This window comes from Melitaea cinxia, chromosome 10 (assembly GCF_905220565.1).
Source record: "Melitaea cinxia chromosome 10, ilMelCinx1.1, whole genome shotgun sequence".
Lineage (NCBI taxonomy): Eukaryota > Metazoa > Arthropoda > Insecta > Lepidoptera > Nymphalidae > Melitaea > Melitaea cinxia.
The window spans coordinates 10422444-10438226 of NC_059403.1; the positions used below are offsets into that span (position 1 = coordinate 10422444).

A 15783-nucleotide genomic window follows, 5' to 3' on the forward strand; every position below is an offset into this window, starting at 1 on the left:
TCGCCGCGTCGTACATACATTTCAGTACCTCGATATATCGCCAGTCGACATGACATCTCTGCAGAGAGTCCAGGACAGCCCAGATCTCGACAGATTATTATTTACGGATCTCTAATCCAGCTCTGAAAATAACTCCTCGAACAGCTTCAAATATTAATAGTAACTTCTCAGTATTTTAGGCTGCGGTGACCAACCCGCCTACCCAGCGTGGTGACTATGGGCAACACCCATGCCCAGCGTGGTGACTATGGGCAACACACATGCCCAGCGTGGTGACTATGGGCAACACACATGAGTTCGCGCCATTTTTGGTGCAAACTTGTGGAGCTCTATGTCCAGCAGTGGACTGCAATGGGCTGAAATGATGATGATGATGATGATGATGATTTTAGGCTGTATTTCATTTCAATAAAAGTAACTTATTAACACATTTCAACTTTCAACAATTAAAGTTAGATAAAAATTTCATATTTGGTTTTATGGATTTCACTCATCAAAAAAAAAAAAAAAAACCCGCGCTTCTTATAAATACACGACATTTATTAATGAGGAAATAAATCTTGAGTGTGTTAAGAAGTTATATAGTTGTGGATCGTTTTTAAACTTCATTATTAAATCTGTTTTAAAATAGGACTAATTACGTATCTAGGCTATGATTGTTGTTGACTGGCTGTTTACTTGCTTACCAATGTACTCTACAACTGGCTTATGAACATTAATCAAATGATAAATAGAGCATCATAACGGTTTCTTAAAAAATAGGGCCTAAATAGAATTTATTATACGTAGGACGAATTTCTTTTTTTAAACGGGAATTAGTTTTCGACGTTTATCTCTCATATTTCTGCTAACTAATAAAGTAAGGTTTCTAAAATTTTATTCTATATGGATGGAAAAACTGAAAGAAAAATTTCTATGGAACCTTAAAATTATTAATAATAATAAATTATTGAAAACATATTATGAAATTTTATTTGAAAGGTTTTGACAAAAAAATTGGTTTGAGTAAGCTTCTAAGCGTCAAAGGTTTGAATTGTGCACTTTGATTTATCATTGCTTACAGTGAAATATTATGTACTGAAATCGTAGTAACGTGTTATCTTGTAACTTAACTGTTGTAAAATACAAATCGTGATAATAATGAACTTCGTTTAACACTCTGTGTCTTAAAAATTAAAATTATACACATGTATAAATGATAATTAAAATTAAAACTATAATTAATATAAATAAGAAAGCTCTGATATCTTTATTCGTTTCTGAATACTATTTGTTTTGATAAAAAATCAGGTGTAAACGCTATAGTTCAGCCGAATATACGAGTACATCTAATATTTTTGGTTTTATTGCTATGACAACTTAGATAAATTTATTGCTGGGTCCCTTGTCGTAGACGAACTAACGAAAAGTGGATAGGTTTATTGGATGGGATTAGCGTTAAGGTAACAAATGACCCAAGAGAATTTTTACCCGTAATTTATTCTTTGTAAAGAAATTTGTAGGGAACATCAGTTACTATTAAGATATTTTTTTTGTAACGATTCTGCTCAAAGTGATTTCTGTTATGTAGAATTAAAAATAGTAAATATTATATCATTATAAAGAGTTAAATATCTATGCCACAATTATGCTCGTAATTGTTTCTTGTTCGATTCAGCCCACCCACTCCCACTGCTGGGTATAAACCTCTTTCTCCATTTAGGATTAGGATCGGAGCATAATCCATCACGCTGCTCCACTGCTGGATGGCAGATATATTGCTTACTATCAATAGTAACGATCGCTATCAGGTGTACAAGATAACAACCGGGATTGACAGTTTAACGTGCTCTCCGCAGCACGGTGATGAGACTCATAAGGACAGATATTCAATGCGGAAATAAATATTGGTACAAATATCCACCTAGATCACGAATCAAACCCGCAAACCGACAGTGTTTAGGCACACGGCGCACGTATCACTACACTAGAGAGGCTGTTAAATAATAATATACATATAAAATGACTCTCAGTATAGTAAAAGTCTTTTGTCCTATAAAAATAATAGCTTCCTATTCAACCGTCCCCAGTAGAATTAAAACGTGTTAGAAAATGTGTTATAGGTCCAGAAACTCAAACGTTACACAAACAGTGAGATCTTGACAAATAAAATATTCCCCTTTGAAATCAATATCTATTATAGTCAAATTTTATTGTCATCTGAGGGGATTAAGCATGCGATGTTAGTGCAACACCTAGTTTCTGTAAGCATTGCGCTAAAGGGTCTTAGGGGTAAACGGATATCTTAGCCTGTAGAGACCTGGAATATTAGGAGCATTGTAAGCACGTTACCTAGCTACCTCCGACGCTTTATAGGAACTCTGGCTACTGTACTCACAAAAGAAAATACTGTACTGTTTGAGAGCAATATTACTTAGCTATGGTGCAAAGTTAAGGTTTCTTCTCAGTCGGGCCGCTCCAAATTTTAGTGAAGTATTAAAAATATTCCATTATATAAGATATCCTCTAGACAATTTTTAATTAGTATGTAGTATTATTTAATAAAGTTTGATTAAAAGCACACGCTGCTCTTACGTTTAGTTAACTAAATTCACTTTAGCCGTGGCAAATCTGAAACGAAGTTTTAGTTAATAAGCGCGCTCGACACTCGAGCCCGCTTCGTATTATTACATCATACTGCGCTAATTTGACAGATTAATTAAGTTCAACTTATGATTACACACTCTTATGATATGAATTTAATCAAGCGAACGTTAAATCTCCTAACGGAATATAAAACAGTTTATCGATTGAAGAATATGGTTGCTGACGGTTAATTTATGAAATCACGTGTCGGTTTTAGGTGAGGTGAAAGACCTAAGGAGTTCTATTTTTAAAAGAGGAAGATGTATTAACTTATTTATCTCATCATAGTACTTGTCATGCTTTCTTCACTAAATTCAAAATTCTATTAATGCATTCTTTTAAAAATTAAATTTATCTACTTCATAATAAGTTTACGTATACATGCAATATTTTTTTAAATTCGATGTGATTAGCAAACATTTTTACTTTTTATTTTTAAATGTCAATGCATTAAATATGTTAGTGACGGTATCTTTATAAATCCAATATTTAATATTTTAAAATTTTAAATAAAAATATCAAGTCTAAGCCGTGGTGTTTATTTTCATTAAAATCTTTATAAAGACGTATCACATCTGACAGATATATCAGTTTACCCAAATCTCTATGACGAGGGTCTTCGAATAGAAGATTAAATCATTGGACAAACTAACATTATAAAATATGAATACCCTCAAAAACTAGTTTTCGTCAATGTTTGTTTGTACGTTTAACATATTAAGTTTAAATATTCGAGTCTAAAATTAGTTTTTTTTTTAAATAAAATGTATGTAAAATTCTTCGTATAAGTAAACCATCAACATAAGTAAATTGTAATTTAAGTTGACAAAAACAACTTTAATATTCAAATCATAATACCTTCATAATATTTACGAGTATATTACACTTTCATTACAGCTATAAATTATTCAGCTTCTAATAAATATTTATGATTGAAAAAAAAAAATTCAAAAGATTAATTTTACAAAATCGTATTACGTAAATTGTAGATCATGATAAAGTTGATGTATTAACAAAACCTTTTGTTATGAATTTATTATAGAATCCCGGGGGAAATAATCTCTTTAAATGCTCGGTGTTGTGAAATAAAAGCGAACTCTGAAACACTGAATATTATATTAAAATGTTATTAAATCGTTTTGTATAAAAATCGTGATGAATAATATTATTTAAATATCTATAGTAGTTTTATTTTATATTGCTATAATGCATCTTAAATGTAGTTATTTTAAAATTTTATGCTTTGAAATGAATACCGAACTCAAAGGGTTTCACTGTCCATTTTAATACTACAAAATGAAAGGTATCTATTACATTCAAGTTTATATTTTAGAAATAACATACATGTATCAAAATTTTCTACAAATAGCTCTGCATAAATATTTTTTATATTAAACTAGCCCGACAACCGCTGTGGTGTAGTTGTGCTAGTAGTCTCCTAAAACACTAACGGTTTGCGTGTTTGAATCCCGCTTGGGATTGATATTTGATTTGTACAAATATTTATTTCCGGTCTGGTACTTAGTCCTTGTGGGTCTCCCCATCGTACCACGTTAAGCCGTCGGTCCCGATTGTTATCATAAATACTTGATAGCGATTGTTAATCATAATAGGAAATATATCGGCCAATCCTAAGTAGAGCAGCGTGGTGGGTTAAGCTCCAATCCGTCTTCTACGTGAAAAAGGAGGCCTATGGCCAGAAGTGGGATGTTACAGGGTGAATGCGTATACTAGTCCATCTATCAAACGTATTAGTGATTATTAAACTCAGTAGACGTTGGAAGCGTTACACAGATAAAATAACATTTGAAGTTTACTCGTTAAGATCCAACATGAGGCCCGTGGTATAAAAAATTGCATTTCATCTGTTTGTTATTACAGTTTGATATAGTTTTTATATATTCTGATTTCTGATGGCTAGTATCTCTATTTACACTTCATTATTGCTTCAAAATCTGAAATAAGTTAGTTCGCTTTGAGAAGATGTAGAATATTTTTATCTAGCTCCTACGTATTTTTTGCATATGATTTTATTGTTGTCAGTACAACAAAATCATTTTTGATATGCGTTTGTTCTACAATGTTCCACTGTGCGCGCGTCGGAGCCAGCAGAGACACTTTTAACTTATTAAGTATACTATGAATTTGGTATGAGTAGGTTATGATTATAATTATATTATAAGTTTGATTTGAATTTTGTTCTAACAAAATAACGGTAGTCGATATTAAATACAAATAAAATAATAGGGAAAAAATAGCGTGTCCAACGATGTTTGTCACGATTTCACTACTATTATTTATATAATAAGAACTTCAGAGTCACAAATGTGAAGCTACATCTAATTTTGTTCAACAGACTGGGTGAAACATTAAAATACTTACAGACAAACATAGTGACATACTACAATTGTAGTAATAATTATTTTGACTTCTATTGCTGTCCCATATAAGTCGGCTTTAAAAATTATTTTTTTAGCAACAGATATCGGGTATTAAAAAATGTTTATTATTGTGTATTGAATTATTTTTGAAATAAGTAATTAGAAACTAGATAAGTTAAATTTATCAAGAAATCCAAACAGATTTCGAAATTTGTGGGCATAACAGTAAAATTAAGCTAGTATGATCTAACACTATTGTAAAACTTTCAGTGCCCGCTCTCCAATCCGGTCTTCAAGTGTCGAGTACAGGAGGCCGGAGAGGACCGTTCAGTGGGGTGCGGGTGGCGTCCGCATCCACACACCGATGCTCGAACCTTTGGCAGACAATTCAAATCGAAGGCAGTTCGGAATGGGCGTCGTTGGTAGATTTTTCCGGTATGTTCCTTGATATACTTATACTTTTTAATATAATTAGGTCGGCAAACAAGCGTACGGTCTACCTAATGGTAACCAATTACCGTAGCTTATACGAGAACACCAGAAGCGCGTTGCCGACCCGACCCCAATCCCCTCCCCCAAGAGCTATGGTTACCTTACTCAGCACAGAAACAACACTGTTTGAAAACAGTATTATTTAGCTGTGACCTTCTGTAAGGTTGAGGTACTTGCCTAGGCGGGCTGCTCCAGATTTTGAGCAGAATATTTCCTGCCGCACCCCTACCTCCTACATAATTACTATCAACTACTCAGTCGCTGGTTGAATTTCAGTCTATACTCATATAAAATTTTAAAATCATTTCATTTGCGTAACATACACACATACGACTATATTCACACATAAATATATGTATGTTTTTCCGTATACACATAAAATCATCATGTTATGAAATATTTAAAAATACAACCTTATGTTTGCAGCCATGCTATGAATCGCAACAGTTTTACCTTTCAAATATATGACACAGATATTTTTAATACTGAAATGTTTTTAAATAGTACGAGTTCAACAGCACTATAATTTGGTAGCTTGTGTGATTTGAACAAAATCTTCATATACAAGCAGTTTATAAACATTTTATATTTTCAAAAAAAAAAAAAAAAATTCACGTAGTCGAACTGTTTCGTTTGGACCTTATTGAAAATGAATCAGGCAGTTTTGAAAAAGTATTTATCGTTAATTATCTTGCTAACAAATACATTTTACGTAAGAAACCTCCAATATACCTATATACTACATTTTCAATAAAAAGTTATTATATTAAAACCAAGCATGTTTAATTTGATTGATGTTGATTACATTGCAAAATAATTTTAATAGAAATAAATAAATATAATTAACAATATTGTTTTTCTTGTCACAATTTATAATAAGAGTATGTAGAGCATTATCGGGAGTTTTACTTGGTAAGCGATTAAGTAACTGTTACGTGAATCAAGTGCAACTTAGTGAGATCCATATCACTAAGTGCTACTGTTATAATTTTCAAAGTTAACTTTATGTGTCACGTTAAAATAATTTCACACTATTGAAATTAAAATTTTCTAAGAAGTGATGAAATGTATTAAATAGTTTGTTCAATGATAGAAATATAGTTATTTAGAAAAGTGCGTAAATTATGTAGAACAAAATTACGTTCTCCAACACTTTTTAGACCCAAAAGCAGCAGCAGCAGTATTTTATATAACAATACAATAATTTGACATCCGAATTTTACGTATTCCTTATTTGCTTAAAAAAGTCACTTGAAAGTGCTTATAATTTATATGACAGGGATTATTTGGAAAGTTTCAACTTTCAGTCGACAAACAAGCGTACGGCTCCCCTGATGGTAAGAGATTACCATAGCTTATAGACGCCCGCAACACCAGAAGCGTCGCAAGCGCGTTGCCGTCCCAATCCCCAATCCCCCCAGGAGCTCTGGTCACCTTACTCACCAACAGGAACACAATACTGCTTGAAAAGAGTATTATTTAGCTGTGATCTTCTGTAAGGTCGAGGTAGTACCCCTGTCGGGCTGCTCCATATTTTGAGCAGGAAATTCCTGCTGTGCCCTACCTCAGTACATGTGTTTTTGGTAAAACCACCAATTTTATTTTTATCCTTTACTTCATATCCATCCGTTCAGTTAGTGTTGTTGAAAAAGTCTCTGCAAATAAAAACTGGAGTTCATTGTTCATCTGAAAACTACCTTTTATAGAAAAAAGAATGCTGTCTGCGGTTATGGGCGAATCATTTTCAGGATTACTCGTTGGATGGAGCCTCGTTGAGCTATCGATCCGCGTCATAATTATTAAAGAGCTCCGCAAAGAGCTTAGCCGTCTATAAAGCTCACCTGGTGCTTGTATAACATTTGTGTGTTAATATTTTACATACTGTTTTTACTTTAATAATATAAAACGTAAAAATTGGAAATACATTTAATTTTATTGTGATTTGCGTTGAATATTTTTACGTACAATTGAACGTTGAAAATGATGATTTTCAGTTCTGATTTAGTGCATTGTGATCCATTTCAGTTCTGATTTAGTGCATTGTGATTAGTGCATAGTGCATCTGATTTTATGCAGTGTGTTAGTATTATAGATAGCTGTTAATTTATTCATACTAGCATTGATTATAAAACTTTTCTATAGCTATTCCCTAATAACACGAATATCCGGGTTCAACTCTTTTTACATTTATTTCACTACAATTTAAATACATTATTTGTGATGGAAATCTGTTTACCGATTCGAATTGTCAATTATTAAAAGATAAGATCTTAAAAATAATCGAAGAATGATTTTAATAAAACAACTGTTTATTTATCGATTTGTCTAATGAATTTTCGAAAAAAAAAAATCGTTTTTTTATGAAATAAAAAAATAAATATGAATAAAATAGGTAGGTATGGTGTCCCGAAACCTGTGACATAATTGGGGATTATAACAATTTCATCTATCACACATTTACTAAATCAGACTTGTTAACTTCTCATAGCAATAGTTAACGGTAGGTACGTTAAAGAAGAAGAAAATGAAAATATGCTTTTAATTTCATAACTTACTTTTCTTTAACCGCATGAAAGATATTACGTATTCTTTGAACACAGACAAGTTTCAGTTGTTTGTGAGTTTTATAAATAATGAAAAGTTTCAAACTTAAACAACGTGAAGCTTAATAGCTTTGTTGCGGATGGGTAAGTGAGTTGGAGGCGAAATGAAAACAATATCCTTTATGACTGGCAATGTTTTAATAAAGATATTTGATTCGAAAAACCAGAAACTCGTTCTGTTAACTAATTGTAATTTTTGTTAAATATTTTGTTATTTGTGTGTTAAATATAATATGTATTTTTTCTTAAAACTTATAAACTTGATTGTGTGTACACGTAGATGTCACAGTTATTCTTAATGCAAAAATATATTATACAATCTCTCTCATTCTTAATTAAGATATACATTTTTAAGCCAAGTTCACAATTATGTTATTAAGGACTAGATAAGTGCAAAATAAAAAAGCACTCATAAGTTCTTACTATACAATGATTCGTATTTTAAATTATTTAAGCAATATCTAGAGTTTTAATATAAAATCTGTATATATATCATTAATTATACATAACGGTAACAAAACACATACCATTTGATTTATTTAAAGGGAAATCGTATAATTAACTTACATAGAAACGATTCGTTGGAGCCTGTCATAATTCACCCGCGGCCTCAATATATTTCCCTACTTACCAGAAACTCCGATTTTAACTTTATGTAATGGATTTTTAAATTAATACCTCGTGGACATGACATTGGGTATTATTAATGTTTTTTTTGCAATATTTTCCTTTTTTTGTGTAAGTGATATTGCTTGAATTTTTTCTTTTATTTAATGGTTGAAAATTTAATGGCTTAATACCCACGCATTTGCCCGACTTTAGGTAGAAGGGGATTAATATTAAGTACATTGGTTATGACCATTTGTACCCAGTAAAAATATATGAAATATAATACAACGTAGGTCGACAAAAAAATAGTCAAGTAGGCATTCAAGCTGTAACATCCCACTTTTAGACATAGGCCTCTTTCTCCACGTGGGAGAACGATTGGAGCTTAATTCACCACACTGCTCCACTGCGGGTTGGCGAATATGTTTCTACTATGAGTAACGATCGCTACCACGTGTTTGTGATAATAATCGGGACCGATGGCTCAACGTGCTCTCCGAGGCACGGTGGGGAGACCCACAAATACAGACATCCAAAGCGTAAAGGAATATTTGTACAAATACTAATATCCATTTTTAAAAAAAGATGTTTCATTATAATAAGTGATATTCGCGTAAACATTAGAAAATAATAGGGTTAATTTTTCAGTACATTCTAATGTAACATGTAACAAGATTTGATTTCTTTATAGTCGATCTCTTCGCAAATCTGTGACGCGTCAAGAAGAAGTTGCCCAGCAGTTAGATGAACTAACAGACTACAGGCCATATTTCACGTGGTGGGTGAGCACGGTACAGACACTCGTGTTGCTCCTTTCACTCTTGTGCTACGGATTTGGACCAGTCGGCTTTGGAAGGCACACACATTCAGGACAAGTTTTAGTCAAGAGCCTTAGTTTACAACAGGTAAGTACCATAAAAACCTCTTTTTAAGGGGATTTTTGAGTTTTGTGTTTTAAAATATACCTATAAACAGAACTGAATCAATATTTAAGAGTGTTGTCAGGATTGCATAATTATTTAAAGAATAATTTAATTATGGAACACGAAGTTCCTGTCTAACTATATATGTAGATATCAATTAATAAAAAACTAAATACTGACTTAATAGTTGCTGTCATATTTAAATTTCACGTTTAGGATAATGAGATAAAAAAAGGTCTGAATTTCTAAAAGTTAGAAAAATAATAGTTCTCTAGAGAGAAATGAAACCGCTATTTGGGAGTTATTTCTTGGTTATAGTTTTAAATAGCGCACGTTAACAACGTAAAGCTTTTAGCCAGAACGTAATATTATCCTAGGTTTAATTTAAACAGAATAAGTACGGCAAACTTGAATTTCATTCCTTGAAGTTATTTTTAGACGGATGTTATAGTTTTGATGTTATAATTGTTTGATAAAAATCTTGAATGTTATTGACAGACATTGTATAACTTAACCTAGTGAGCACATGTATTTTGCGTGGAAGTTTTTTATTTTATTATAACAAAAATTAATCAAGAAATAAGGTCTTATTTAATATTACAAAGGTCATGTAAACAGATGAAATTCCATTCCACATTTCTTAGTTAATAAAGGGAATTTGAAAATAATCTCCATGTAGCAACGTAGTAATTGTTTTTAAAAAATTTCCTCTTTGATTGAATAAAAATTTTGCAATAATTACGAAATTAGAAAATTTGTGATTTCATATATTTATACAGTACGTTTATAGATACAAAAACTAAACTTAAAAGTGAAAATAGCGCGTTGAGGAGAAGACTTATCAGCTAGCTAATTGTAATCAAAAATATTTAAAAAATTCTTATAAAATTTTATCTGTTACGAATGTGATTAATTTAATGGGTGATCGCTCTTCGATATTGAAGTTTCATTGAGATTTAAAATGATTATTGTATTTTTTAATACTGGGTCATTGATACACGCATCATATGGTTAGGACGAAAATTCCTAACGCTTACAGAGGACACAATTAGGAACGGTTGAGGTACCTCTCATATGTTTCTCGACTTGAAATTAAAATTTTCAAATCGAATTATATTAGTAAAATGAAAATTTGTGACGTTTTAGAAACAATATTCATTATAAGAATCTGATGACTGGTCTTGAAAAGAGAATACTTTCTGATTCATGTAATAATTCATTTAGCTTATTCTTTCATTGTAACTAGCAGTTTCCTTGAAAAATGTTCAAATGACTTGAAACATGTTTGAATTAATATTTCAAAGAACTTTATTTTAGAAAGCCGGAGAAAATTAACTTTGAAATTCCTGTCATAAACAGTTAATTTTGTGATGAAAAGTTGTTAAAACATTTCATAATATTTATAAATAAAAGATTTATCTTGAAACGATATTCGATTAATTTTTGAATTACACTACACATTGTACATAAAAAGTGCAAAATCCGTACGTGCGTCACTGTGTACGTTTACAGGTACATTGCGAAAGATAAATACTACGCAAAAAGAAAAATTAATATTGGAAGTGACAATAATGGTAACGAACCACTCCGCGTCCTATCAAATAAAAGGATGCATTCAGTGATTTAAAATACACGTAAATATGATATTTAAAAAAAAAGGCTAATAAATTCGCATTATTTCAAGTTTAGCGGCTTCTATATTGCATGTGAAAATTTGTAGTCGAAATAAAAAAACTGTTCGTGTCGTATAATAATGAGCAATTAACAAATACAAAGCTTTTACTGCGGTAGGCGAAAGGTCGACACGACAAAGTAAGAGTATTAACGAGTGAGTGGGATCTAGGTCACATAGGCTTTGTATGCGACTCTTTGTCTAAGGTTTTTGTTGCTAACCAAAAGATATCGTTTTTAAACATGAATGACCTCACCATTATATTAATTCAATATTTTTTTTTTATAACAGTAACATCCTTGATTTTTTGTTATACTCACGTAGACTAAAATTTATACAAATGTACTGGTGTAAAAATTAACAAGTTTAGCTTTAAGCCTTACGCACATAGTATATCATAATCTATATAAAATGCTTGAACTGAAATTATAACATTAAAATTCGGAACAAAGACTATTTTTGTACACAATAAACAGGTTTTACTACGAATATTTAATACTGAATTATTTTTCCTAAGGTTGAATGGGAAGAACCAGCTTCATTTTGGCTCGGGCCAAGAGCGGCAGACCTTATACATTTAGGAGCTAAATTCGCACCATGTATGCGAAGGGATGCGAGAATTGCGCGGGCAATAGCAGCTTCAGCAAGACGAGAGCGAGATACAGCGTGTTGCATACGAAATGATGACTCAGGATGCGTGCAATCTTCCAAGGCCGATTGTTCGGTGAGTACCTTTATTTTCTGGCAGTTTCAAAATCCGTGAAAATGCTATTAAAGGATGTTTAAAACAACATTCACGATTCTAATCCACAACTTTGGTTTGAGTTTTCTAATGCTCTTATATAAAAGTGGAATATTATTTACAATTAATTAACTTCACGTTTAATACTTGCACGCACACAGATTAGAGGATTAGTATCAAAGGTAAGTCCTTAACTTATTATTATTATTAATTTAACCTTATTTTAAGTAGCAATGAATTATTTAACTGCGGTATATATTATATAACGAAAATTGTTTTTTATACAATTGGGCCGGCAAACAAACAAACCGACCACCTGATGTAGTACCGTACCTCATAGATGCCTGCAGTACATGAAGCATCGCAAACGCGTTGCCGACTCTAGTACCTTTCCCTGGATTTACATAATTTTGGTTTATTTTTCCAGAATACGATATCAACATGGAAAAAGTGGTCGTCAGGTGAATCAGGACCTGGTGGACGAATATCGGGTTCAGTTTGTGGATTAGATCCAAAGTAAGAATGTTATACTTAATTTTATTTTACTTTACATGTCTAATAGCTTAAAATATAATCTTCTATATATTAATAAGTGAAGCAAAAACTTTGTACCCCTTTTTACGAAAATTGCGCGGACGGAGGAGTATGAAATTTCGTACAATTATAGTTTAAATAGAGAAAGATTGTAGGATGATAATTTTTTTTAATTATGCATAAATTTATATTGAATTATTAAAAAAAAAAAAAAATCACACACACTACTATGTATGTGACACACACACGCATATTATACTTTTTTGTTGATTGTCAGTCTGTAGTCAAATTTAAAAAATTTAAACAGTATCTTATTTTCTTTTTTTTTAATATTTTTTTTTAATTATGGTCGCATTTCGACCACTGGACGATCACTAGTTTTAATTATTACTTGTCCTATAAATCTCTAGCAACTGTTTTCATAATTTTCAGGTTTTGTGAAGCGCCGCGCTCAATAGCTCCCCACGAATGGCCAGATGATATAACAAAATGGCCGATTTGTCGCAAGTCTGTCTTAGACGGTTCAGCGGCTGCTGGTCGGGCTGGTCACGCTGCAGAACATATGGCATGCGAAGTCATCGGGCATCCTTGTTGTATAGGTGTACATGGACAGTGTGTCATTACCACGAGAGAACACTGTGATTTTGTTAAGGGTTACTTCCATGAAGAAGCTTCGTTATGTTCACAAGTAAGTTATTTTAATTAATAATCTGATATAGGTAGTTCTAGTTCTTTTGATTGATCATAAATTCTTACAAAATGATGTACATTTAATGAAATAATATTATCTGTGATTGTGATTAATAATTGTAATCTAAATTTAACTTTTCAGGTGTCTTGTTTGGATGATGTCTGCGGTATGTTACCTTTTATGCGGAGACGTCGTCCTGACCAGCTGTACAGAGCGTGGACGTCACTCTTTGTGCACGCTGGCTTATTACATTTGGCTGCCACGCTAGCACTTCAGTGGCTTTTTATGAGAGACTTGGAGAAGATGGCAGGTCCAGTTAGAATAGCGGTTATCTATTTGGGTAGTGGAGTCGCTGGTAATATGGCATCAGCTATATTCGAGCCGTATAGAGCAGAGGTAATTATTAATATTGAGTACTGTAACGTTTAAAAAATAAAAAAAGTTTCAAACTTATATAATATATTGCGAACCATCAGTAAATTATTTGAGAAAAACTAAATTTTAATTTTTTTATAGAATTTGGTTTATTAGTAGTTACAATTAAGAATTAAAGTACAAGGCGAAGATAACCTTAAGTTTTTCACATTCCAGGTTGGTCCAGCGGGCTCACATTTTGGTCTACTTGCGTGTTTAATAGTTGAAGTCATCGGCGCGTGGCCCCTTCTAAAACATCCTCGACGCGCTCTACTTAAGCTCGTGGGAATTGCGATAGCTCTCTTTCTCTTGGGGCTCTTACCCTGGATTGACAATTTTGCCCACGTGTTCGGTTTCGTATTTGGTTTTCTACTCTCATACGCACTGCTGCCTTTCATAACTTTCGGCCCCTATGAGAGACGCAGGAAGATAGTTCTTGTGTGGGTGTGCTTAGTGTCGGCGGCGGCGATGCTGTGTGCATTGATAGCGCTTTTTTACGCGGCACCGGCGTACGAGTGTGCGGCTTGCGCGTATTTTACGTGCCTGCCATTTGCGCCGGACATGTGCGCGTCGCAAGACGTCCGCGTGCGGCAGCTGGACGGCGTATGACGGCGCGCGGCCCGGGCGCCCTCGCCGCCGCCGCCCCCCCGCCCCGCGCCGCTCGCGCACCCCGTGCCATCCACCTGCCGTCGCGTCGCACGAGCGTAAAGTGCTTTAGAGACAGTTGAATGCGATTTATAATACCAAGTGATCCACAATCGCAATTGTTCGTTTACGTGTTCTCTCGAGACGATACATCGTAATCGACAGTTACAGTTTTAATAACCTTATTTAATTTCGTTGTGTTTTGGTCACTAGTTACTCTATTTTTCAATTAGTCTGTGAAAATTGCTGGCAATGGTTAACATCACTAAAAATTTTCATTAATGTGCTGCAAATACATAAGCGCAAGTGATGTTGGCTTTAATTTGACTCGTAAACGATCAAGCGCAATTGTTGATCATGCAGTGTTGTGAATTGCAATTTTCTCAGGGGTGCTTAAACTGCTGCAGCGATCAGTTTTCTCCAATATTGTTTGCCGTTCGCCAGTGAATAGCGAGAATTGATTTATTATAATCTTTATTTAAAAAAAGCGATTAATTATTTTGATATTATTAAATTGTTGAATCCATGAGTCAATTGTGTTAATTGTTAATAATATAATGTATAAAAAAATTGTTTTTGTTTTTCAATAAATGGTGTTTACAATAATACATATAACGAGTATTTTAAATGATACAGTATTAATTATATTGCCGTTCGTTATTTACGTGTCCAATTATTGTATTAAAATTAATCGTATTCAAAATTTAAATTCACACGTTTTGTTATTAATGTAAAAAATTTAGTTTTTTTGTCACAGACATTTTTTGTTATTTAAAAAGTGGTCAAAACTAATCGCATACAGCGGTAGTGCCTTCACTGCCATCGGCATCCTGTGACGACACAGTATTATTACGCTCAGCCCTGGATGCTCAACAAAAGTTATCACGTTGTCACATTCGACTGCAATAAATCGAATGAAAGATATCACATTACAAATAAATTATTTGATCACAAGTATCAAATGCACAATCATTACATTTATAATGTCTTTAAGCAATAGATTTTCCGCAATATTTTTAATTATGTTATTTTGTGAGGCTGTAAGTATTATTAAATTCATGTGCGGTGAAAATTCATTTAGAAGCACTGTTGAATGACTTTTTCTTATTAATTGTTCTATTATAATATTGCCAGTGCTTCTAGATGTGTAAGGCTTACCAACCCTTATAAATGTGATAAAAATAACCGTGGGTTACTCTATGGAAATTTGACGAGTTAGTATATTAATTTACATGTATATAATCTGTAAAATATACATAAATACGATCCCTAATTAAGCTGTATTTATATTTAGAATTAAAATTACTTTCACCTGCTTGCCTATTACGGGAATAAGATTTCAATTTCATATTTACATTTACATCTCGTTCCTTTTTTGTTTTTAACAAAAATGGTTAGAGTTGCAGAGTTAATATTAATTTAAAATGAACTTTTCTTTGCTGCAAATCTTAT

The 15783-nt window shown here is 32.7% G+C and overlaps 1 protein-coding gene across 1 annotated transcript in view; it reads left to right on the forward strand.

Annotated features, from left to right (window-relative positions):
• The window catches only part of LOC123657270 (inactive rhomboid protein 1), a 30135-nt gene extending 15840 nt beyond the window's left edge, over window positions 1–14295 (forward strand). The window contains exons 4-11 of the mRNA XM_045592845.1: window positions 5277–5441; window positions 9402–9615; window positions 11823–12029; window positions 12209–12229; window positions 12475–12563; window positions 13014–13269; window positions 13414–13668; window positions 13864–14295. Of these exons, the coding sequence (XP_045448801.1) occupies window positions 5277–5441; window positions 9402–9615; window positions 11823–12029; window positions 12209–12229; window positions 12475–12563; window positions 13014–13269; window positions 13414–13668; window positions 13864–14295 (1639 nt within the window). The remainder of the gene's footprint in view (window positions 1–5276; window positions 5442–9401; window positions 9616–11822; window positions 12030–12208; window positions 12230–12474; window positions 12564–13013; window positions 13270–13413; window positions 13669–13863) is intronic.
• The last annotated feature ends 1488 nt before the right edge of the window (window positions 14296–15783 follow it).